This window comes from Myotis yumanensis, unplaced genomic scaffold (genome assembly GCF_028538775.1).
Source record: "Myotis yumanensis isolate MYYU_CA2020_CCGP unplaced genomic scaffold, mMyoYum1.0.hap1 SCAF_1, whole genome shotgun sequence".
Lineage (NCBI taxonomy): Eukaryota > Metazoa > Chordata > Mammalia > Chiroptera > Vespertilionidae > Myotis > Myotis yumanensis.
Genome location: NW_027223752.1, coordinates 80464447 through 80490507, shown reverse-complemented (window position 1 = coordinate 80490507; position 26061 = coordinate 80464447). Strand labels below are relative to the sequence as shown.

At 43.2% G+C, this 26061-nt stretch overlaps 1 protein-coding gene and 1 pseudogene across 2 annotated transcripts; both read right to left on the bottom strand.

Moving 5' to 3' along the window:
- Positions 1-6045: 6045 nt before the first annotated feature.
- On the bottom strand, positions 6046-25515 carry LOC139003779 (ribonuclease 4-like). Of its 2 annotated transcripts, none has more exons than XM_070406041.1 (2): positions 25460-25515; positions 6046-7226 (listed from the first exon to the last, which is right to left on the bottom strand). In XM_070406041.1, exon 2 carries the CDS (start codon positions 7207-7209, stop codon positions 6772-6774), a length of 438 nt encoding a protein of 145 aa, XP_070262142.1. In that variant the 5' UTR covers positions 7210-7226; positions 25460-25515; the 3' UTR covers positions 6046-6771. The 2 variants fall into 2 exon arrangements, with proteins under 2 accessions (XP_070262142.1, XP_070262152.1); XM_070406051.1 differs by having other exon boundaries at positions 25441-25509.
- Positions 18603-19162, bottom strand: LOC139006618 (angiogenin-like; annotated as a pseudogene).
- Positions 25516-26061: the final 546 nt, after the last annotated feature.

The window sequence follows — 26061 nt, the reverse complement described above, 5'->3', positions numbered from 1 at the left end:
TCCCCCATTCCCCTTTCCCCCCAAGAATTGTCCACTCCCTTTCTATGCCCCTGATTCTATTATATTCACCAGTTTATACTGTTCATCAGATTATTTATTAACACTTGGGTTGCGGGTGAATTTCCCGCCAAAATATAAGATGGCGCGTTAAAATGCCTATATCTTTTGAAGTATGGGTTCGATTGAAATGAAATATTTGGTAACACGCAGTTACAATCGGCCCGAGTTTACACGTTTCCCGCACTCCACCGCAAATCTATATGAACCGAGTTTAAGACGGCTCCCGCGGAGTACGCGTAATTCACGCGAGCCGACTTAACTCGTTTCCCGCAACCCAAGTGTTCACTTGATTTTTAGATTCACTTGTTGATAGATATGAATTTGTTGTTCATTATTTTTATCTTCACCTTTTTCTTCTTCTTCCTCTTCTTAAAGAATACCTTTCAGCATTTCATATAATACTGGTTTGGTGGTGATGAAATCCTTTCTTTCTTTCTTTCTTCTTCCTTTCCTCACCTGAAAACATGTGTAAATTATTGATGGTTTTAGAGAGAGTGGAAGGGAGAGAAAGAGAGAGAGAAACATCCATGTGAGAGAGAAACATCAATTGGCCACTTCCCCCATCTCTCCCTCCCACACACACAGCCCAATGAGGGATTGAACGCACAACCTCAGTATGTGCCCTGACCAGGCATTGAACTCGCAACCTTTTGGTGCACAGGATGATGCTCCAACCGACCGAACCATTAGGCCAGGGCATCAGCTCTTTTCTTTCACTCAGAAATCCTGATTGATAATTAATATCACTGTGATAAGCTATCACAAGAGCTGGCACAAGTGGGTTACACTTAAATAGGGAATGGAGGCTCCGGTGCTCACCCTATAAGGGAAGGGCAGGGAGATTCTCCTAAAATGGGTGGAACCAAGAGGACCATGAACTGCCTAGGCTGAAAGGTAATTAGGCCTTCTCCCAAGTCTCTGTCTTCCCTCAGACACCTTGAGCAATATCTGACCTCCATTAGGGAGACCCAGGGCTGGCACTCGGAGTGGGAAAGGACATAGGGAAGTTGCACTCAGTCTTTGGGGCTGAGGAAAACTGATAGTGTCAGGAGGCATAGAATGAGAGGGCGGAGACTGGGGACCTTCTCTGTGTTTTCTAGTGACCAGGCTATTGACTGCATCTGGTGGGCTCACACACAGGTCAGAGCTGCCCTCTGGGAAAGTGCAACCTCTACCTGGTTGGCCTCAAACAAGGGCTCAGATGTTGGAACCCCTTTCTTTCCCAGTTCACACTGTTGGATGGATGGAAGTGAAATCGGCTTGGAAATAGAAATGAGAAGTCTTATAAAATAGGAATCATCAATAGGAATGATAACCTGCACAGCCTTGAAAGCATTTTATCTTTTTTCCTTAGCTCTAGGAGGATTTCCGAAATTAATTTCCAGGCATTTATGGGAGGAGCAAAAATGTACTATCCATCCAAGTCACGGCACCAAAAAAAAAAAAAAAGAAAGAAAGAAAGAAAGAAAGACAAAAAGAAAAAAAAAAGTACTACCCTTAAATTTCCCACCTGCACCTGGATCAGCCAGTCACTGACATGGCTTCATAATGTCCTGTGGTCTTGGGAGCCTGCCTTGAACACTCCAGTTTATCCTTTCTCCTCCCTTTTGTGCTTCTTCATCTGCACATGAGTAAACTTTGTCTAGTTTCTCCTGTTAGTCTGGCTTTCATCAGTTAATTCACAGACCTTCAAACAGGAACCTAAATGGGTAGGAAAATTTTTCCTCCCAACTCCACTCAAGATGATAAGAGTACTATCTAAGGACTAAGAGACAAACAAAACATGGGTGAAGGGTGAGTTGGTGGGTGAACTACAGAAACATGAAACTAAAAGCTAATGCTATACCATGGCTTCCTTTGCCCCCCTGCTACTTCCAATCAAATACATGTTAGGTCTGATCAAATAATTGAATCCATACCCCTTCCACTGGGAACTGACCTTTAGGCCACTTCACAATGGACATTTCCTTTGGCTTAGACCACATTCTACTTGCTAAGACCATTATCCGTCCCATCCGTAACTTTCAAGGATCAGAACCAGCCCAGAGAACTCTCCGCCCAGAAAAAGCCTGCCTAGAGTCCTTAAACCCTCTGATTCACTGTCCCTGGGTGCTGGTGCCATGTTGGGGTTAAGCCCATTTGGTATCGAGATGACCTAATCTACACTAATAAAAGAGAAATATGGTAATTAGAGTATGACCGCTACCCTTCCCATTGGCTAATCAGGGCGATATGCAAATTAACTGCCAGCCAAGATGGAGGCTGGCAGCCAGGCAGCTGATGAGAACAGGGAGGCTTGCTTCCTTCAGTGACGGAGGCTCCAATGTTCCCCGCCTGATTTGCCGGCCTCTCAGCTGCAACTCTAAGCAACTATGTTGCAAATATAGAAGCTAAACAAAACCCCAGAAACCTGCTTTACTCAGCCAAGCTTCAGCCAGCTGGACCACAACATTGTATCAAATACAGAAGGTAAACAAAGCAACCGAGGCCTCAGAGCTAAAGCTGGCCCAGAATAAAAAAAGAAAAAAAAAGAAAACAAAGAGCGGTTGGGAGCTTCAGTCACCCGCCAGCCTGAAAACGTCCCTCAGCCCCTCAGCCAGACTGGCCAGGCACCCCAGTGGGGACCCCCACCCTGATCCAGGACACCCTTCAGGGCAAACCAGCCAGCCCCAACCTGTGCACCCGGCCTCTATTCTATATAGTAAAAGGGTAATATGCCTCCTGGCACCGGGATCAGTGGAGCCGCGAGGCCTCCTGACACTGGGATCAGCGTGACAGGGGGCAGCGCCCAAACCCCCTGATCGCCCTGCGGCTCTGTGTGTGACAGGGTGCGGCGCCCCAACCCCCTGATCAGCCCTGCTCTGTGCCTGATAGGAGGGAGCTCCCCAACCCCCTGATCACCCTGCGGAACTGTGTGTGACAGGGTGCAGCGCCCCAACCCCCTGATCAGCCCTGCTCTGTGCCTGATAGGGGGGAGCTCCCCAACCCCCTGATCGCCCTGCGGAACTGTGTGTGACAGGGTGCAGCGCCCCAACCCCCTGATCAGCCCTGCTCTGTGCCTGATAGGGGGGAGCTCCCCAACCCCCTGATCACCCTGCGGAGCTGTGTGTGACAGGGTGCAGCGCCTCAACTCCCTGATCGGCCCTGCTCTGTGGGTGATAGAGGGCGGCGCCCCAACCCCCCCCGCCCCCCCCACGGGCCATGCTCTGTGTGTGATGGGCTAGAGCCATAACCTCCCCATCGGCCCTGCCCTGAATGTGACAGTGGCGGCGCCCCAACCCCCTGATCGGCCCTGCTCTGTGTGTGACAGGGTGCGGCGCCCCAACTCCTTCCCGCCCCCCACAGGCCCTGCTCTGTATGTGAAGGGGTAGAGCCATAACCTCCCCATCGGCCCTGCCCTGAGTGTGAGAGTGGCGGCACCCCAACCCCCTGATCGGCCCTGCTCTGTGGGTGATAGAGGGGGAGCGCCCCAACCCCCTGATCGGCCCTGCTCTGTGTGCGACAGGGTACGGACCCCCAACCCCCCTGATGGGCCCTACTCTGTGCATGACAGGGGGGAGCTCCTCAACCCCCTGATCGGCCCTGCTCTGTACATGACAGGGGAGAGCTCCCCAACCCCCTGATTGACCCTGCTTTGTGTGTGACAGGGTACAGAGCCCCAAACCCCCTGATGGGCCCTGCTCTGTGCATGACAGGGGGCAGCGCCCCAGCCCCCTGATCGGCCCTGCTCTGTGCGTGACAGGGGGTGGCGCTGCAACTTTCCTATCGACCCTGCCTTGAGTGTGACAGGGGGCGGTGCCCCAACCCCCCAATCGGCCGTACCCTGAGCATGACTGAGGGTGGCATCGCAACCTCCCGATCTGCCCTACTCTGTGCATGACAGGGGACGGCACCTCAACTCCCCAATCGGCCCTGCTCTGAGCCCAACCAGAGGCTGTACCTAGGGATTGGGCCTGCCCTCTGCCTCCAGGGGGCAGGCCTAAGCCAGCAGGTCATTATCTCCCGAGGGGTCCCAGACTGCAAGAGGGCACAGGCCGGGCTGGGGGACCCCCCTCCCCCCGCCCCCCGAGTGCACAAATTTTTGTGCACCAGGCCTCTAGTATATAATAAAAGAGTAACATGCTAATTAACCATCCCTCTACTATGCTCAAGCAATGCCCACCAGCCACACTCACCAGCCAATCAGGAGTGAGTATGCAAATTAACCCAACTAAGATGGCAGCAGCCGGGGAGCTGGAGCAAGCAGGAGGCTTGGGTTGCCCCCGGTGATGCAGGAAGCCAAGCTTCCCCCCTGCCCTGGCCAGCCCTCGGCTTTGCTCAAGGCTACAACATTTCAATTATAGAAGATAAATAAATCCTTGATACCTGCTTCCAGCTGGCCATGGCCTCTGCTCAAGGAGGGTCTGGGAGCCGGGCAACTCAGGCTTCCAGCTGGACCTGGGCTCTGCTCAAGGCCACAAAGTTTCAATTATAGAAGATAAATAAATCCCAGAAAAAAAGAAAAAAAAGAATAAAAAGAGAGGCTGGGAGCTTGGGTCGCCGGGGGACGTGGCCAACCTGAAAATGGCCCTCAGCCCTTCACCCAGGCTGGCCACACCCCTGTGGGGTGAGGGTCCCCTCTGGGGGGCCTGGGCAGTCTGCAAACAGCCATCAACCCGTCACTCAGGCTGGCCAGGCACCTCAGTGGGGACACCCACCCTGAAGGGGGTGTGGCCAGCCTGAAAATGTCCCTCAGCCCCTCACCCAGGCTGGCCAGGCACCCCAGCGGGACCCCCACCCTGATCTAGGACACCCTTCAAGGGAAACCTGCTGACCCCCACCCATGCACCAGGCCTCTATCCTATATAATAAAAGGGTAATATGCAAATTGACCCTATCAGGAGAACGACTGGGAATGACTGGTCATTATGACACACAGTGACTACCAGGGGGCAGATTCTCAGTGCAGGAGCTGCCCTCTGGTGGTCAGTGTGCTCCCACAGCGGGAGCTCTGCTCAGCCACAGCCAGTCTGACGGCTGCCAGCACAGCAGCGGTGGCGGGAGCCTCTTCTGCCTCCTCAGCAGCGCTAAGGATGTCCAACTGCAGCTTAGGCCTGCTCCACGCTGGCAAGTGGACACCACCTGAGGGCTCCCAGGCTGCCAGAGTGATGTCTGACTGCCAGTTTAGGCCTGATCCCTGGGGAGCGGGACTAAGCCAGCAGGTGGACATCCCCCGAGGAGTCCCAGACTGCAAGAGGGCACAGGTCGGGCTGAGGGACCCCCCCCCCCCCCCCCCAAGTACACAAATTTTTGTGCACCAGGCCTCTGATTTTTTGACTTTACAATAGTATGAAAGCAATATGCATTCAGTAGAAACTGGCTGTGCTAAGCTATGATGTTCAGTAGTGTTGAAAAGAATGGTTGAAAACAGTCCAAAATAGAGTCACTTTTGGTAATCATGTGAAGTAACAGAAACATCGATTACCTTGATTGTATTGATTCCTTCACAATGCAAATGTATACTCAATCAGTTTGCAATTTTAAATATAAACAATGGATATTGCCTGCAATTCAAATATTTTCTGTTTGGTCCTTTCACGGGGGCGTGCGTGTGCACACACACACACTCTCACATACATATTTCCCTTCTTAGCTGCTGATGTCTTCATAACTCTCTGTTCCTCAATTTGTTTCAAAATAATCAAAGGGGAAAGGGAGGGGTGTGAGAATTGTCTTTAGTAAATGACACAAATGTTTCTATGTTGTGGTCATTGATCCAATAGGTTTTAATCGTGAACCAATTTATGAGGGTATTAAGGTGTTGGTCCATGTTAAAAACTAGGAAAGAATTAAAAGAGGATAGAAGAAAAAAATCTCCACATAAATACCATAGCACCATATTCACAGATATCTGTAGTTTGAGTTCTTTATTTAAAGGAGTACATGAAAAATCTTTTAAATCAGTAAGAGTGAATGAGTCTTAATGATCTAATACACTGTTAATACTTTAACTTACTACAATGATTCAAAAGTTTGGGAAGAGAAAAATATAGTTCTTTGTATCGTGTCTTAGTCTTATTAGATCCAAACATAACAAGGTTGCCAATTATACAGAAAATTGTACAAAATGAAGTCTCATTTTGCCAGTTTATACTTCCAAGTTTTTAATGCTTCCCCCAAATGCTGACTTTTGAGAATATTAAAAAGATGGTACTTTCAAACACTCCTTATGATGAAGTAGAAAAAGTCCCGGATTAGTAGCCAGTTGAAGTGGTTTTGTTGCTTCAGCATTTCCACTAACTTCATCATCTTCAGCAAATTCTTTAACTTTGGGCTCCTATATATAGCAACATCAGCATCACAGGAGTGCAGAGGTATTAAAATGAGGAGGTGCTTCCATTTTAAGATGGAAGCATCTTAAAATATTTGTAATGCTATATCATATACATAATAACTAAATTCCAGAAGTTAGGATCTGAGAGAGCTAAGCTGACCAGTATTATAAAAGGAAACAGAAGCGTTTGTAGAAATTTTTATTACAGAAAAGTCCAGTCCCATTATAGGTTTATGTCTCCATTTCTCTTTGATGCATTTAACAGAATGGATTATATAGAGAAAAGGGAGTAATAAGCAGAGGAGGCAGAGCCTGAGATAGCTCAAATGCATTACTCATTGCAATTCAAGGAATAAGTAAAAGGTCAACCACGGGCCATAACCCCTGCAGGGTAGTATCTAGCTGTCAAGGTGCACAGGCACCAGGGGGTTACCCTCACAAGCGATCACAACACGCCTAGAGCTGGCCCTGGCCCCATATCTGCAGTTTTGAGGGGAACGTGCTGTAAGCCTGCAGTCTGTGACTCTCACTACACCTGCATGGCAGTTGTTATTGCCATTCTTGCACCGGATATTGGGGGCGTTGCAGATGTTATTAATGGTCCCGATGTTATCGTGGATGAAGGTGTTGAATTGCTTGCACCTAGGCCTGGTCATCCCCCGTCTTTCCATCATCGTGTTGCAGTACAAGTCGGTGCCACCTTTCCCTGTAGAGTCCACATGTTCCCGCAGGAATCGTTGGTACGTGGACTGGCCATAGGAGGGCTGCACCAGCCCCAAACCCAGCAGGGTCAGCAGTGAGAGCAGAAGCAATGAAAGATTCTTCAGGAGAGCCATCACTACGTTGGAGGTGCCTGGAGAGAAACAAAGGGGAAGGAGAAAGGAAGGTAAGAAATGGACACCAGAGAGAGGAGTTGAGTATGGCAAGCTGATATTTCCTCAACTCTACAGTCTACTCTTTCTTCCCCACTTCTCTGCTCACAACTTTTCTCATCACTGCTTCTCCAAAAGTTAAAAGATTGCAAATATGATCTTCTCTGAAAGCAAGAACTTTTCTCTTTTATAAGAGAGATGGTGCTGTAGCCAGTACAGTGGCTCAGGGCAGAGACTGACGGGCTGGATGTCCAAGTGTATATGTCCTGTATGGTCAGGGTGTGAAAAGGGAGAAAAGGCAGATCTAAATGAAACTAGAGTTGTCTGTCTCTTGAGGAAATTTTCTAGTCATGTGATCTTAGGAGAGTGTTTGGTTCCCTGGAGACTCTGATTCCCAAAGGTTTGGACAGACACGATATCCCAATGAGAGTTTGTAAACTGATTTTAATTCCTGACATCTGGAAATTGAGGAAGGTGTGGGAAAAGGATAGAGTAACATTTAGGGTTAGCCTTTCCTCTCATATGTCTATTCTTTTTTTAAATTAAAAAAATTTCAATTGAGACGCGTCCCAGGTCTTGTCCCGGAGCAAACGGAGTAAGCAGCTGAAACTAATAACACCCACCCCGAATTGGCAAATTTACTCAGCTGGTGAGACGGCTTGCAGCCTGGAAGGGCAGACCTCCCCTGGAAAGGTTAAAAACCAGGGATCTGGGCAGGAAAGTCTGCCAGACCTGAGCCCAGAGGGTCGGAGGGAGACCGCATGGCAGACAGCCGCGTCTCTTGGGACAGACACAGACCCTGACCGGGGTAAGGAGTTCCGCGGGTTTGCTGGCGCCAGGAGATTTGAGATTTGGATTTTGTGACTGCGGAGAACTGAGACTAAAGGGGGCATCCTGAGGAACTGATCAGACCATGCAGTGCCCATAAGAGAGGAGCGTTTCCCAGACCGCAGATCCAAGCAACAGCAGCCCCCTGAGCACCGCAGCCTCCTGATCACCACAGCCTCCTGATCACCACACCCTCTGTCTGTGGAACAGCAACTGTACTTGAAGCCTCCCCCTACCAGCCAGAAGAGCCAACACAGCTGTGAACAACACCCACCAGAGGAGCTGCTGCCAACTGGAAAGCAGCTGCTACCGCAACCATCTGAGCAGCAACCACAACCCAAGGAGCCCCTGCCACCCAGGGAGCAGCCACTGAACATCTCAACATCTACATATGTCAGCGAGATCAAACATGGGTAGGCAAAGAAACCCCCAAAGGAAAGAAAAGGAGGACTCCCCAGAAAAGCAGCTAAGTGAGACAGAGATATGCAACATGACGGAAAAAGAATTCAGAATAAGGTTCCTAGAGTACATGCACCACATGTTCAAGAAGCAAGAAGAAACAGATGAAAAACTCAACTACTTATGCAAGAAGCTAGAAGAAACAGATGAAAAAATCAACAACTTAAGTAAGTCCCAAGAAGAAATGAAGAGTGACATAGCTTCAATAAAAAACTCCATTGAAAGTATCAACAGTAGACTGGGAGAAGCGGAGGACCGAATTAGTGAATTAGAAGACAAGGAAGCAAAACACACTCAAACTGTACGGCAAATGGAGAAAAAAATTAAAAGACAGGAGGAGAGCCTAAGGGAGCTTTGGGACAACATGAAACGAAACAACATACGAATAATAGGGGTGCCAGAACAACAGAAAGACGAACATGGATTAGAAAACCTATTCGAAGAAATAATATCAGAAAACTTCCCTGAGGTGGGGAAGAAAAAAGTCACACAAGCCCAGAGAGTTCCAAACAAGGTGAACCCGAAAAGACCCACACCAAGACACATCATAATTACCATGGCAAATGTTCAGGATAAAGAGAGAATCTTACAGGCTGCAAGAGAGAGACGGAAAGTAACATACAAGGGATCTCCCATTAGATTATCAAATGATTTCTCAACAGAAACACATCAGGCCAGAAAAGAATGGACGGAAATCTACAAAGTGATGCAAAGCAAAGGACTGAATCTAAGAATACTCTATCCAGCAAGGCTATCATTCAAAATTGAAGGGGAAATAAGAAGCTTCACAGACAAAAAAGGGCTAAGGGAGTTTATCACCACCAAGCCAGCCATGCAAGAAATGCTAAAGGGACTGGTGTAAAAAGAAGAAATATCAAGCTCAGAAAGAAAACAGCCACATACACACACACAAAAAAGAAATGGCTACAAACAAATACCTTTCAATAATAACTTTAAATGTAAATGGACTAAATGCTCCAACCAAAAGACATCGAGTGGCTGAATGGATAAAAAAACATGACCCATACATCTGCTGTCTACAAGAGACCCACCTCATTAGAAGGGACTCACACAGACTGAAAGTGAAGGGATGGAAAAATATCTTTCACGCAAATGGAAAGGAAAAGAAAGCTGGGGTAGCAATACTTATATCTGACAAAATACATCTCAAAGTGAAGGCCATAACCAGAGATAAGGAAGGCCACTTCATAATACTAAAGGGATCAATACAACAAGAAGATATAACCCTGGTAAACATATATGCACCCAATGCAGGAGCACCCACATACATAAGAAAACTTCTGGAAGATATCAGGGGAGAGATCGACAACAATACAATCATAGTAGGGGACTTTAATACACCACTGACATCACTGGATAAATCCACTAGACAAAAACTCAGCAAAGAAACAGCAATCCTAAATGACTCACTAGATCAGATGGACTTAATTGACATCTTCAGAACACTTCACCCCACAGCTGCGGAATATACATTCCTCTCAGGTGCTCATGGGACATATTCAAAAATAGACCACATATTGGGTCACAAGCAAAGTCTCCACAAATTCAAGAAGATTGAAATCATAAAAAGCTTCTTCTCAGACCACGATGGCATAATGTTAGAAATAAACTACAATAAAACCAACCCAAAATACTCAAACACTTGGAAGCTGAATAGCATGTTATTAAATATTGATTGGGTTACCGATGACATCAAAGAAGAAATTAAAAACATCCTGGACACTAATGACAATGAAAACACAACAATCCAAAACCTCTGGGACACAATGAAAGCAGTCCTGAGAGGAAAGTTTATAGCTCTACAGGCCTATCTCAAAAAACAAGAAAAAATGGTAGTCAATCATCTAACTCTACAACTCAAAGAATTAGAAAGAGAGCAACAAGAAAACCCCAGAGTGAGCAGAAGGAAGGAGATAATAAAGATTAGAGCAGAAATCAATGAAATAGAGACCAAAAAAACAATACAGAAAATCAATGAAACCAAGAGCTGGTTCTTTGAAAGGATAAACAAGATTGACAAACCCCTAGCCAGGCTCACCAAGAAGCAAAGAGAGAGGTCCCAAATAAACCAAATCAGAAATGATAGAGGCGAAATAACAACAGACCCCACAGAAATACAAATGATTGTTAAACAATACTACGAGCAACTCTACTCCAACAAACTGGACAACCTGGAGGAAATGGACAAATTCCTAGAAAAATACAACATTCCAAAACTCAATCAGGAAGAATCTAAAAACCTCAATAGGCCAATAACTATGGAAGAAATTGAAGCAGTCATCAGAAAGCTTCCAGCAAACAAAAGCCCAGGGCCAGACGGCTTCACAGGGGAGTTCTACCAAACATTCAAGGAAGAACTAAAACCTACCCTCCTCAGACTACTACAAAAAATTCAAGAGGAAGGAACGCTTCCAAGCTCATTCTATGAAGCCAGCATCACCCTAATACCAAAACCAGGTAAAGACATCACAATGAAAGAGAATTACAGGCCAATATCCCTCATGAACATAGATGCCAAAATCCTCAACAAAATCTTAGCAAATCGGATCCAGCAGTACATCAGAAGGATCATACACCATGACCAAGTAGGATTCATCCCAGAGATGCAAGGATGGTACAACATCCGTAAATCAATAAATGTGATACATCACATAAACAAATTGAAAGAAAAAAACCACATGGTCATATCAATTGATGCAGAAAAAGCATTCGACAAAATCCAACACCCATTTTTGATAAAAACTCTCAGAAAGGTGGGAATAGAAGGATCATACCTCAACATAATAAAAGCCATATATGACAGGCCCACAGCCAACATCATACTCAATGGACAAAAACTAACACCATTTCCCCTAAGAACAGGAACAAGACAGGGATGCCCACTCTCACCACTCCTGTTCAACATAGTACTGGAAGTATTAGCCATTGCAATTCGGCAAGAAGAAGGAATAAAAGGCATCCAAATTGGAAAAGAGGAAGTAAAACTGTCCTTATTTGCAGATGACATGATATTATACATACAAAACCCTAGAGACTCCATCAAAAAGCTACTAGACTTAATACATGAATTTGGCAATGTAGCAGGATACAAAATTAACCCCAAGAAATCTGAGGCATTTCTATACACCAATAGTGAACTTTCAGAAAGGGAGATCAGAAAAACAATCCCATTTACCATCGCACCAAAAAAATTAAGATACCTAGGAATAAACTTAACTAAAGAGGTTAAAGACCTCTACTCAGAAAACTACAGGACGTTGAAAAAAGAGATAGAGGAAGACATAAACAGATGGAAGAACATACCATGTTCTTGGATTGGTAGAATCAACATCATTAAAATGTCCATACTACCCAAAGCAATCTATACATTCAACGCACTTCCCATTAAAATACCAATGGCCTTCTTCACAGATCTAGAACGAACTCTCCAAAAATTCATCTGGAATAAAAAAAGACCCAGAATAGCTGCAACGATCCTGAGAAAGAACAAAGTAGGTGGGATCTCAATGCCAGATATCAAGCTGTATTACAAAGCCACTGTTCTCAAAACTGCCTGGTACTGGCACAAGAACAGGCATATAGATCAGTGGAATAGAATAGAGAGTCCAGAAATTAGCCCGAACCAATATGCTCAATTAATTTTTGACAAAGGAGGCATGAACATACAATGGAGCCAAGATAGTCTCTTCAATAAATGGTGTTGGGAAAATTGGACAGACATATGCAAGAAAATGAAACTAGACCACCAACTTACACCATACACAAGAATAAACTCAAAATGGATAAAGGACTTAAATGTACGACAGGAAACCATAAAAATTCTAGAAGAATACAAAGGCAGCAAAATCTCAGACATATGCCAAAACAATTTCTTCACTGATACAGCTCCTAGGGCAGTTGAAACTAAAGAGAAACTGAACAAATGGGACTACATCAAAATAAAAAGCTTCTGCACAGCAAAAGAAACCATCAACAAAACAACAAGAAAACCCACCTCGTGGGAAAACATATTTGCCAACGTCATATCTGATAAGGGCTTAATCTCCAAAATTTATAGGGAACTCATACAACTTAACAAAAAGAAGATAAACAATCCAATCAAAAAATGGGCAAAGGATCTAAATAGACACCTTTCAAAAGAGGACATTCAGAAAGCCAAGAGACATATGAAAACATGCTCAAAGTCACTAATCATCCGAGAGATGCAAATCAAAACAACAATGAGGTACCATCTCACACCTGTCAGAATGGCCATCATCAACAAATCAACAAACGACAAGTGCTGGAGAGGATGTGGAGAAAAAGGAACACTTGTGCACTGCTGGTGGGAATGCAGACTGGTGCAGCCACTATGGAAGGCAGTATGGAGGTTCCTCAAAAAATTGGAAATGGAACTCCCATTTGACCCTGTGATCCCACTCCTAGGAATATATCCCAAGAAACCAGAAACACCAATCAGAAAGGATATATGCACCCAGATGTTCATAGCAGCACAATTCACCATAGCTAAGATCTGGAAACAGCCTAAGTGCCCATCAGTAGATGAATGGATTAGAAAGCTGTGGTACATCTACACGATGGAATACTATGCTGCTGTTAAAAAGAAGGAACTCCTACCATTTGCAACATCATGGATGGAACTGGAGAGCATTATGCTAAGTGAAACAAGCCAGTCAATGAAGGAAAAATACCACATGATCTCACTCATTCATGGATAATAAAGACCATTACAAACTTTTGAACAATAATAGATACAGAGGCAGAGCTGCCTCAAACTGATTGTCAAACTGCAGTGGGAAGGCCAGAGAGAGTTGGGGGACAGGAGGGAGGGGAGTAAGAGATCAACCGAAGGACTTGTATGCATGCATATAAGCATAACTAATGGACATAAGACACTGGGGGGTAAGGGAGGGTAGGGGTTTGTCAAGGGGGGGGGGGGAAAGGATACTTATGTAATACCCTTTGTAATACTTTAAGAGAAAAATTAAAAAAAAAAAAAAAAAAATTTCAATTACAGTTGACATATAGTATATTAGTTTCAGTTGTACCACACAGTGATTACACATTTATATACCTTATGAAGTGATCACCCCAAAAGTCTAGCACCCATCTGACACCATACATAGTTATTACAATGCTATTGACTGTATTCCCTATGCTGACTTGGCATCCCCATGGCTATTTTTAAAACTGGCCATTTGTACTTTTTGATTCCTTCACCTTTTTCACCTGTTGGCATTTTTTTAATGATATTAAAATTGAGTTGTTTTTTTTGAAAACTTATAAATCCTATTTTAAAAAAGTGAAAAACAGAGTATCCAGCCAAAGTGCTCTGAAAATAATAAATATTGGTTGAGTGAACTAATAAACAAAACAAGGGAACTAATGAATGAATGAAATGATATGTTTATAGGGAATGAAGGTGTTTCCCAGGCTTGTGGAATTGGCTGATAAAAGAAATTTAAAAAATAAATGTCAACAGCACAATCTCCACAAAAGAGGACTTGGACTGTGACTTCTTTCCTTGCTGTTTATATGCACAACCTAAAAACTAGGCCCTGGTGATATAATCCATCATCATGCATGTATCCTTCATGCTGTGTCTATCTACTCAATAGCTATTTTTAGTTTGCTGTCCACTCCAGTTGCAGAATCATTTTGTTGGCATTTTTGGCAGTGTAAAATAAGCATGTTTGATAGAGTTCTTTTTTTATGTTATTTTAAAATATATATATATTGATTTTTTACAGAGAGGATGGGAGAGAGATAGAGAGTTAGAAACATTGATGAGAGAGAAACATCGATCAGCTGCCTCCTGCACATCTCCTACTGGGGATGTGCCTGCAACCCAGGTACATGCCCTTGACCAGAATCGAACCTGGGACCTTTCAGTCTGCAGGCTGACGCTCTATCCACTGAGCCAAACAGGTTTCAGCTAGAGATCTTTTTTTTAAAAACACAAAACTAAACAAAAACCTTCAGAGCCACAACAAAGAAAGCATTGCCATATAGTGTCAGAACATTGCTTTCATTGACTGAGGAAAGGAAGGAACCAAGACCTACCTGAGCCTAAAATCAGTGCTTTTTCCACATCTTCTACTCCCTCTCTCTTTCCACTGCCCAAATATTCAGGATATTAAAGACCTTTATGTTCAGAGTTGCTCCTCTTTAGCAACAGAGTTTAATCAGGGGTGGGATAGGGTAGGATTGGAAGTGGGAATCTCTCACCAACACTAACTAGCTAGATGCTGCTATCTGATGGTCACTCCTGGGATTGGCATGAACTCATGAACTGTGAATCTCCTTGACCATGGCAATGAGGCAGGGCTGACTCACTAGAGCAGTGATTTTCAACCTTTTTCATCTCATGGCACACATAAACTAATTATTAAATTTTGAAGCAAACCAAAAATATATTATTTGTCAATCTGACAAATAAATTGGTATAATTTTGATTCATTCACACCAGGCGGCTATCGTGTTGGTTGTCATTTTTTTCAATTTGACAATCTAAGGGAAAAGTGGTCAGTTTCCCTGACTAGTCAGATACTGCAGGTTTTAAAAATTTTGGAGGCATACCAGTTGAAAATCTCTGTACTAGAGCAAATGAAATTAATCTCTGACTCAACAGGAAGTGAGCAACCAAAACAGAAAGGACTGTTTTTTGAGGGTCATATAGGCCCATTTCTACACATGCAGTCCAAGGGCTGATAGTAGCTGAAGTCCTAGTTTGATGAATATGGGTGCTACTGTCCTTTGTTTTCAAAGAAGCTTCATGATGGCAGGTCACACTGTCTGGGTGACTGAAATGGCTGATAAGGGACCTGCTTACCAGTTTCAAACATAACTTCATTCTCTAAAATGATATCTCTTATAGTCACAGCCGCCTTTTGCTTGTATACAAAACTCTAGAAGGCTCTAGGTCACATTCCAGTGCCTACAGCTATAGATATGAGATATGGACTTAGGAAGAGAGAGAAGGGAACCGTTGTGGAAACAAGAGTAACAGGGAGAAATGATGCTTGATTAACTCATAATCCTTAGACTAATGGATAGAATTTCTGAAGGTACACTTAGCACTTGGATAATAGCTTCATCACAACAATGTCCTTTGGTTTATTTTCCCCAAATCTAATCTTGCATGGTTAATCTTGCACCTCTGATTTTGCATGGTTTTGTCTAATTTTTTCTCATCCTGCTTCTTTGTGTCCAAGATATAATTTAGAAAGATAACTGGCTACAGAAAAGACCTAAACTTTTCATGCAAGAGCAAACCCACAGCCTCAGCCACAATAACCCACTGATTTAATAAGACATCAACAGATATTTGCCAACAGAAGTCCCATGTAGCCATCAATGGGTGTATCTCAAGACTCTAGCTACAACAGAAAATGAAATGATCCCCAAACCATCCCAACACATACTTTTTGGTCAGAGCTTGCCTCAAAGGCTCTCTCCACTCTACCACAGTGATTCTCAATAAGAACTTCTTTTGATACTGTGATCCCAAAGAACTAGTTCTGCCACTTTAAGTATATGATCTGGGGAAAATCACTTAACCCCTCTCAGCATTATTCCTCATATGTAAGTGAGTATAATAATACCTGCCTCTAGGGATGGTATGAGGAATAAATGATAAAATCAATGTTAAGTGCTTATCATAATGCCAGGTACATGGTAAGTGCTCAGTAAGTGTTGGCAATGGTCATTTTTGCAATTTTCATTTTTCTTGGTTTCCTTTGCTTCCTTCAATCTGGATAAAATAATGAATGAATGCACCATGTTGTGTATATTATTATTTCCTTATCCCTTATTGTGTAGAGTACCTGTATTCCTTCCAACTTAGAAGACTGTTTTTAAGTTGAATTATCTCAGCTACTCAAATTTATGCTGTGTCCCTACAGAAAATTTTTCTCTTCACATCGAGTGGAATTTTCTTCCTTGCATATCACCATTCTTCAAAGGGCTTGGGCATTTTGAGGTTTTTGTTTTCTTTTTCTTGCAAAGTTGACCAGGACTTCAATTCCTCAAATGATTCACTTGAGATACAGACTGACTTTCCTGTCACATGACATTTCATTTTAAGCAGCTTTAGGTTGTGAGAGCACGAGAGACCCAGAGCAAAAAGTGCTAGGCTTGGCTACCCAGCTGCTAGTTCCATCAGCACGTCAGCAACCAGCCCCATCCCATTGCCATGGAAACAGTCATTTGCCCTAACACCAGAGCAGAGAATGCCAAGATAATACTCTAAGCAGATGTTTGGGGAAGATGTGTGTTTTCACAGCTATGGCACACTCAATATAATAATGATCCATACCTTTGGCCTCTCCTATCAAGGCCTGGAGTAGGTCAACGATCTGTATGGAAGTCATCTTGCATCATATCAGGGTGAAGGTACTGGTTGGAGAACCTCAGAAAAGGGTCCAAATATTCTACCAAAATCTGGACTTTTCTCACTTCCTAAGGGTATTTTAGGATTTTAAATAAGGCAAATTTTCTATTAAGAGAAGTTTGGAAAACTCTTCTTCCTACTTTCTTAGGAAATGACAGTGATATGAAGTTTGAAATAGATTCACTCAAGGAAGAAAGATTCATGTGCTGAGTGTGCAGCATTAATTTACTTCTCCATTTCTTCCTGCATAAATTTAAATACGTTCAGTGAGTCTGGGCTCTTCCAGGTGGCACCTGGACACTGATCTATAACCTGGGTATTGAAGAAGCAAGGATTTTGGCCCATTTCAGGGCAATGAAAACATCAGGAGAGGGCACCATTGTGAATACCGTGACCACTAGGGTCATTTATTCACAAGACAGCAAAACTAGTGATTCATAATTGTAATTTATTAACAACTACTTTATAAATAAAATATTCAGGCACCTGTTGATAGAAATTAGGTAGCAGGAAGTTAACCATTAAATCTGTGAATTGATTGGTGTATTTTATGAAAAGAGCGTCTGCTTACCTAAGTTTGTGATTACTTGAAAACAAATTTACACTTGGGTTGCGGGAAACGAGTTAAGTCGGCTCGCGTGAATTGCGCGTACTCCGCGGGAGCCGTCTTAACTCGGTTCATATAGATTTGCGGTGGAGTGCGGAAAACGTGTAAACTCGGGCCGATTGTAACTGCGTATTACCAAATATTTGTTTCAAAGATACCTACCTGCGTATGCGAACCGTTTCATACCCATTTCAATCGAACCCATACTTCAAAAGATATAGGCATTTTAAACTAACTCTGATTTTGCGCGGGAAACCTAAATAATTGCCCGCGCCATCTTATATTTTGGCGGGAAATTCACCCGACACCGGAGTGTTTAGACAAAGAGGAATAAAGGATAAGCTTGGAATCTTTCTATAAATTCCCAAAGACCTCACAGTTGCACAACCCCCATTGATAAAGTAAAAGATTCAAGAGAAAATAATGGAAAGTAATCAAATTTTTAATCTTTATATGAAATAACCAGGAGAATACCCTGGGAGCAGTCTAGTCACAGCAAGTCAAAATTACCTCCTGCCTAAGACAAGAGGTGAATACTAGGAGTGAATTTTGGTGTTCATGCAGGAGTGTGTGTGTGTGTGTGTATGTGTGTGTGTGTGTGCTAGAGAGAGAGAGAGAGAGAGAGAGAGAGAGAGAGAGAGAGAGAGAGAGAGAAAGAGAAAGTTTAAGAAGGAGGTAGATAGAAAGTTTAATTAATCTGTTGGTATTTAGTTCTAAACACTATTTCTCAAAGTTTAACTTTTGTAAAACTAATATTGGCTTATTTGACAGCCAGAACAATTTGCTCCTCTTAAAAATTTTGCTTAGCAGCCATGAGCCCTGGAATTTCCCAGCTCTCTCTGTAAGAAGAATTTAACATCCTTACACTCACAGGAAGAGAAAGTCTCCCTCCCTGTTGACTGAGAAGGCACTAACTGATAGGGAAAAGGGCATTTGTATTCCATGCCATCCTCTCTGGGGCAGCTGAGTAGAGAAAATGGGGAAAATCAATAAGCCAGGAATTGATGAGAAAACTTTGATTCTTACTGATTTCAGAGACATTTTTATTTATTAACATATTGTAAAACAGAAAACAAAAGATCCAGGCAGCTCATTTTCTGGGTCCCTGGCAATGAATGTAGTCACCACTGTTTTGGAGTGTGTGGGGAACATGCCAGGAATGGAGACCAGAACCAACTCTGGGTCAGGGTCTTGCTGGTTATGGACGGTAAAAGGAGTCATCAAATGGACAAGCTAGCCATGTTCACAGGCAACAGCTATGTCTCTGGACCCTGATGTGGCTCTGTACTGGCAGGGAGGCCAGGGGGACCTTCTTTATGCCTGCAAGTAGTGACCAGGAAAGGAGACCTCCTTATTCTGAAATTTTTGTAAGGCATTCCATTCTCATCTTCAAAGATGACCTTGATGTTGTTACTGGTGTCTTTGTAGAGTGAAGTTAGGCCTCATCTCATCATTATGGTTTCACAATATCTGCCATTGTGGCCACTTAGATTGGCATCATAGTGCTGTGCCAGGAAGAGTCTATACTGTTGTCATTTGAGCCAAGGTCAGTGGGGTCAACCCCAGACCCAGCTGGGCATGAAGACCAGCAACAGGGGACCCAAGCCCATCATTATCTGTACTAATAAAGGCTCGTGCCAAGGATAAAAGGTATGGTGGGGCAAATTAGGCTGAAAGGACAGGGCATCATTAGTCAGGTACTCTCAGACACTTAAATTGCATAAGTTCTTTTCCTCATTAATCTCACATTTCCTGACAAGCCATTCCTTTGGAAAAATCAATCTAAAATTTCCTGAACACAACTTCCAGCCCCAAACATTCTTTCCTATCCCTTAAGACTCACTGAGTATTTACTGTTCTATCAGTCATAGCATGGCAATATCCATTCACACTCTAATTCATTTATTAATTGATTCAATAACAAGCATTACATAAGCTCTTCTGGGTACAAGGCACTGTGCTAGGTCCAGGAACACAGAAATCATTAAGACATAACAAAGTCCTCTCTAAAAGGAGTTGTACCATTCATGGGGAAAGAGTAGTAGCTCCAGTTCACTGAGATGAGACAATAAGATAGGAGACTTATCAAAAAGATGGACTTAAAAAGAAATATGTTTAATTGATTTTAAACAAAGGAAGGGAGAGGGGAAGAGAGAGAGAGAATAGAGAATTGATGTGAGAGAGAAACATCTATTGATTTCCTCCTAAAGGCACCCAGACCAGAGATCAAAGCAACACCAGGGGTTTGATCTGACCAAAAATAGAACCAGCAAACATTTGGTGCACAGGATGAAGCTCAACCAACTGAGCTATAGTGACCAAGAGATCAAAGGGGGACTTCTAATGAACCCAAAACCCAGGAAAGGGCGAAAGAGAGGATTGTTAAAGTCAGAATACCAGGTATTCAAACTAATAAACCGGCTGGATATAAGGATAGTAGTTGGGAGCACTTTTGCCCTGAGGTGAATGGAGACAGACCTAATTCCCCAAGAATTAGTTGGTTTGTGGCTAAAGGTGGAATTATTATGCACTAGTTAGAAAAAACAGAGAGGAGCATGGAAGAATCAATGCAATTCCTGGAAGTGGGTCTGGGGCCAACTTTTACAGAAGACTGGAGGAAGAGGAATTCAAGCTAATCCTTAGGAACAATGTGGATTATTCTCAGAGAATATTTTCTAGTTTCCCTATAAGTGTACACAAACTGTTATACAACAGGCATATGATGTTACTATGTGGTAACAAAACAACAACAACAAAGAAAACCACTTCAGAACTTTTCCTCAAGCCAAAGTCCTTATAATTGGCTGTAATAATTTCTTAACATCTTCCTGAAAAGAAGGATAAGCCCTAGCCAGTTTAGCTCAGTGAATAGAGTTTCAGCCTGCAGACCAAAGAACTGTTTGGTTCAGGTCAAGGGCATGTGCCTACATTGCAGGCTCCTTCCTGGCCAGGGCCCTGGTTGGGGCTCCTACAGCAGCCAATCAATGAATCTGTTACTCTCACATCAATATTTCCTTCATTCTTTCCCTCTCTCTTCCACTCTCTCTAAATATTAATGGAAAAATACTCTGGGTTGAAGATTTAAAAATTAAATAAATAAAATATTTTTTTTAAAAAAGAATAAGGAAGAGAAGAGAATTGCTACCATCATCTGTCAAGAGTTTTCAGTCTAAACTGTAGAACTCACACTTCCCAGGGGCAGTGTTTCACAGACACTCAAATAAACCCATAAAGTAAATATAATGCTTCTTCCTGGAGTATGATTTTATCTCAATGATAGCTATTAAAATAGAATTAAACAAGTATCTACACTAATAAAAGAGAAAAATGGTAATTGGCATACAACCGCTACCCTTCCCATTGGCTAATCAGCGTATCCTTATGCAAATTAACTGTCAGCCAAGATGGCGGCCGGCAGCCAGGCAGCTGGAAGCGAACCTGAGGCTTGCTTGCTCCAGGGACTGCAGACTCCAACGTTCTCTGCCTGACTTGCTGGCCTCTGAGCTGGCAGTTTGAAACATTCTAACAAATATAGCCGGCTGGGATCTCAGAGCTGAAGTTATACATTGTTTCGATTATACAACGGCAAACAAACCAGCAGCGGAAGCCTCAGAGCTAGAGCCAGAGCTAAAGCTGGCCCAGAAGAAAAAGAAAAAGAAAAAAAGGAGCGGTTGGGAGCTTCAGTCAAAACCGCCAGCCTGAAAGCAGCCCTCAGCCCCTCACCCAGACTGGCCAGGCACCCCAGTGGGGAGCCTCACCCTGAAGGGTGTGTGACCAGCTGCAAACAGCCATCATCCCCTCATCCAGGCTGGCCAGGCACCCCAGTGGGGACCCCCACCCTGATCCAGGACACCCTTCAGGGCAAACCAGCTGGCCCCCAGGCCTCTATCCTATATAGTAAAAGGGTAATATGCCTCCCAGCACCGGGATCAGCAGAGCCGCGAGGCCTCCTGGCACCAGATCAGCATGACAGGGTGCAGCGCCCAAACCCCCTGATCGCCCTGTGGCTCTGTGTGTGACAGGGGGCGGTGCCCCAACCCCCCCCCCCCCCCCATGGGCCCTGCTCTGTGTGTGACAGGGTAGAGCCATAACCTCCCCATCGGCCCTGCCCTGAGTGTGACAGTGGTGGCGCCCCAACCCCCTGATCGGCCCTGCTCTGTGGGTGATAGAGGGCGGCGCCCCAACCCCCTGATCCGCTCTGCTGTGTGTGTGACAGGGGGCGGTGCCCTAACTCCCCTATCTGCCCTACTCTGTGCGTGACAGGGGGGAGCTCCCCAACCCCCGATTGGCCCTGCTCTGTGCATCACAGGGGGTGGCGCCGAAACCTCCCCATTGACCCTGCCTTGAGTGTGATAGGGGGTGGTGCCCCAACCCCCCAATCAGCCCTACCCTGAGCGTGACTGAGGGTGGCATCGCAACCTCCCAATCAGCCCTGCTCTGAGCCTGACCAGGGGCTGCACCTAGGGATTGGGCCTGCCCTCTGCCACCCAGGAGCAGGCCTAAGCCAGCAGGTCGTTATCTCCCGAGGGGTCCCACACTGCGAGAGGGCACAGGCTGGGCTGAGGGACCCCCGCTTCCCCCCCGAGTGCACAGATTTTTGTGCACCGGGCCTCTAGTAGTTTATAACAAAATAGAAAACAAATTACTTATGATCTTTTAAAACTTTATGTGCTAAGAAATGTGAAGATTTGAGAACTGAAAAGTATTCGGTGTTTGAAGCAAGTACTTTCTGACAATGTCTTTACTTCTTTGGAGAAAAATTTAAAGAACATTCAGAACCTTTAAAAACTGTCATATCTTCCCCCACATTATATCAAATATGTATGAGTATTCCCACATCCAATAATAAAAGTGACTTTTCACAAAAATTTGAAACTGATATTTATCATTTTGTTTTTCAAAATTGTTTGTGAATTAGCAACTTAATTTCTTTAGGATTGGCTATGATTTCTTAGCAACCATTACACTAATGAGAAATTCTTACAATGGGAGAAAAAATTGGATCTTCAATTTATTCTTAAGTGTGATGTAAGTCATACAAATCCTAAATTAAAAGAAAACAAATGTTACATTTTTATAGACATTAAATTAATTAGTAATCTTTATTTTGTACTTTACTATGTCAATAAAATTATTTTCATGACAAATATTTTTATACCATTATTAAAGATGCCACAAGTTCTAGTAGTAAGCCTGTAGTATTACTAAATAGCCCTTGAAGTATGTCTGTGAATCTGGAAAGACCAGGAAATCCAGGGTTCTGATGGTTTCATGGGAAGGCATGTGAGAGAGGGAGCAAAGTGAACACTCTTTCTCATCATCATTTGGCATTGATACACGTTGTCTGATTCATAATAATAATACACACATTTGACACACTGTTGAAGAATACCAAATTATACACTAAGAAAATGTTTGGTCATTGCACAATACTAAAATAAATAACAACTGAAAATATTTCCATTAAGAACATCAATTATAATTTATAATAGAATCAAATGAAAGCATGTTCTTGGGACTTGAGCAAAAAAGAGGTACATGACTGAAGAGGGAAGAGCCAGCCCCAAAAGAATAACAACTATTCATACGTGGCCACTGCTTCAGCACAGCTGCTGGCCTGCCATGTTTCCCATTTGCCAACCTCTTTACATTTACATTGTGCTTTTTAGTGTTCTGGGTGTGTTTTCTTTTTCTAGTTTTGTGGAAGACCTCATCAATGTTTTATTGAATTGGATTAATTTAGGTCTCATGTTCTTTGATAGTCAAATATTGCCTTCTAATGTCAAAGGCAATTATAGAATCTCAGATTCCCAAGATGGAACAGGACCTTAGGGTCACCAAGGCAACACCTCTCTGCCTGGGCCAGAAACCCAGAGTTCAAAATCAGGAAGTAGAACCAGAGCTGTAGTAGCCAAAAGAGTCATTATGTGGCAGTGGTGGGTAGACATGTTGCTAGCATCTTCCATGCTATAGTGGAGACCATGGGTCCTTGTAAGATGTACCAGTGCTCTACAGGTTGTGGGGATATTGTTGTTCAAAGAAGGGGGTCTGAGCTGCTGAGCCCGTCTAGAGTCTGTCCAAACACTCTGTGCTTAGATATTGAGACCAAGGATACCCCATTAGATACAAGTGTCAAAGCAAAAGTCATAAAACTCAGCATCTGCTCACAAGAATATCACAAAATCAAGTTATAACCTATTGCCAATTTCCACGGGTGCCATTTCAAGCGGTTATCCAATTACCTATCTACTTTTCAGTGTTTCCTACTGGTGTACACTCTACAGGAGGGCAGAGCCCATATTATTCACCTTGAATCACAGTGCCTGCCTCACAGTAGACCCTCAATATTTTTAACTTTTTTTTTTAGTGATTGACTTAATTTTCCTTTCCAGGCTTAAGTTTGTTTATCTATAGAATGAGAGAGTTGCTAACTGTAAAGTCTGAAATTCCATGGTTCTCATTAAGCATAGGAGAATCTTTTCTAGTTTTATTAGCGAAAGTCTAGTGGAATTACAGAGACAAGTTTATATAAGTTTAGTTGGTAGCATAAGGCACCTTGTGAAAGAAATAGATGATAAGAAGACCTGTGATCCACTTTCACTGAGATGTATCATTTCTTAAGGCTCAGCATACTAGCAAAGCCCACACCACCTCTAATTAAGGCCCTAGATTGATGCCACACAGGGGCTTCATATCCTACAAAGCCACTTGCTGGTTGGAAGTTGAAGGCCTCATATCCATGTCTGGAGAGGTAAAGGAAAATCTTTGCTTTAACATGCAATATTTGCACATTAATTCTGTAAGAACTTAGCTAAATTTTTCTCAGGCTTATTGTAATCTTGAATCCCTAAGACATCCAGAAACCAAAGCCCAGATGGTACACAGCATGGCCACCAGTATCTAATATCTACTCCCCCACTCACAACTTGCTCACTCATATATTCAATCCTAAATTTCCCCAAAAGAGGAAAAATGAATTTGGGAGAAAACAAGTATGAGACAGATTATTCGTGCTGCTGAGGTGAATATGCCTAGGCCAAGGGTTTAGAGCCTCACATCGGGTCATCAAACTCACTCACACATAATCTTCCATAGTCAAGCACATAAGTGTCAGTCAGGTTTTTGTCAATGAAATATGTCCCCACTGTTCTTCAGACTAACTTTATCATCTGTCTCAAACCAATCCTTTAATCTTCACAAGAATTCATATTCTCTTCCTCTCTCCACAGGCAATGTTTTGTATTCAAGAGGTTCGTCCAACTTTACACACCAGGGACTTAACTTACAGTCTATGACAAGTAACTATGGTTTAATTTCCATACATGTAGCTTCACACTTTTATATATTCTAGGGCAATATCCCACAAAGTGAAAGCATAACTCGCAAGGCATATTCCTCCCTTTATCTCTTTTCCTTCTTTCGTCCTTTCAACCTGCCAGTGTACCTTCTTGGATGTGTTCCACTTGGCTCTTAAAGAGCAATCAAAACTTTCTTTAAGTAAAAAATTTGTAGAGATTAGAAGAAAACAGAGCTAAAAGCATTCTTTTTGGTTATTTTCTTGCTCTGCTGCATTTAATGCCTGTTCCCTGGGGGTATCCCGATGCCCTTCAGCTAATGGCTTCCCCAGGACTTTGTGGATTTTATCAGAAATAGGGAATTCCTCCTAAACCTCCACTTGCTCCCAGTCTAAGTAATCTCCCTTCATCCAGAGACATATAGACAATCCCAAAAGAAATCTGCTTTCATTTTAAACTTTAGAATCTTGTTCTTCTTTTCTTAGTTCATAAATTGGGCGCATAGGCTTTAAAGGGGGAAAAATTGTTTTATTGAAATAGCTAAATGACTAGAAAAAGTATATATATATTTTAAAAGTACAGCGATAGATTACCCAGGGGTAAGAATCTTACAAAAATCTGGAAGAGTCCCTCCAACTGAAGATGGTTTCCAGCTCTTTGTTCCTGGAGATGGGTTCCTGCTGTGTGCGCTGGATCCCTCTGGTTCTGATTATATAGAGATCAAATGAACTGGGTGGGGAAACTAGTTCAAAAGAACCCTAATCCTCAAGGTTAAGCAATGTTGGCAACATTAACATTTAACACAATCTACTGAAGGACTGATGTTGCAAGTCACTGTCCCAGGGTGAAAGACAGGAAGTTGGGAGCTGGCTAGAAAGTGGGCTATTTGAGAATGTCTTGTTTTGGAGGAATAAAATAACTTCCCCCAAAGTTTATAATCATTCAAGGGGACATGGAACTAACTTTATGATGCACCAGGAATTTTATTAAGCTCATTTTATATCTATATTTGTTTATTTAGGTCTTAAAACTGCCCTGGCAATGAACACTAATCACTCTTTATTGAAAATTACAGTTTTCTTGTTTGTCTTTTACATTAAACTCAAAGCTATTAGAGAACAGAAACCAGTCCTTTTTACCCTTGTATGGCTGGTGATTTGCAGGTGCCAGACCAAGGAGAGTTTAGCAGATTTAATTAATCTAATATCCTGTAG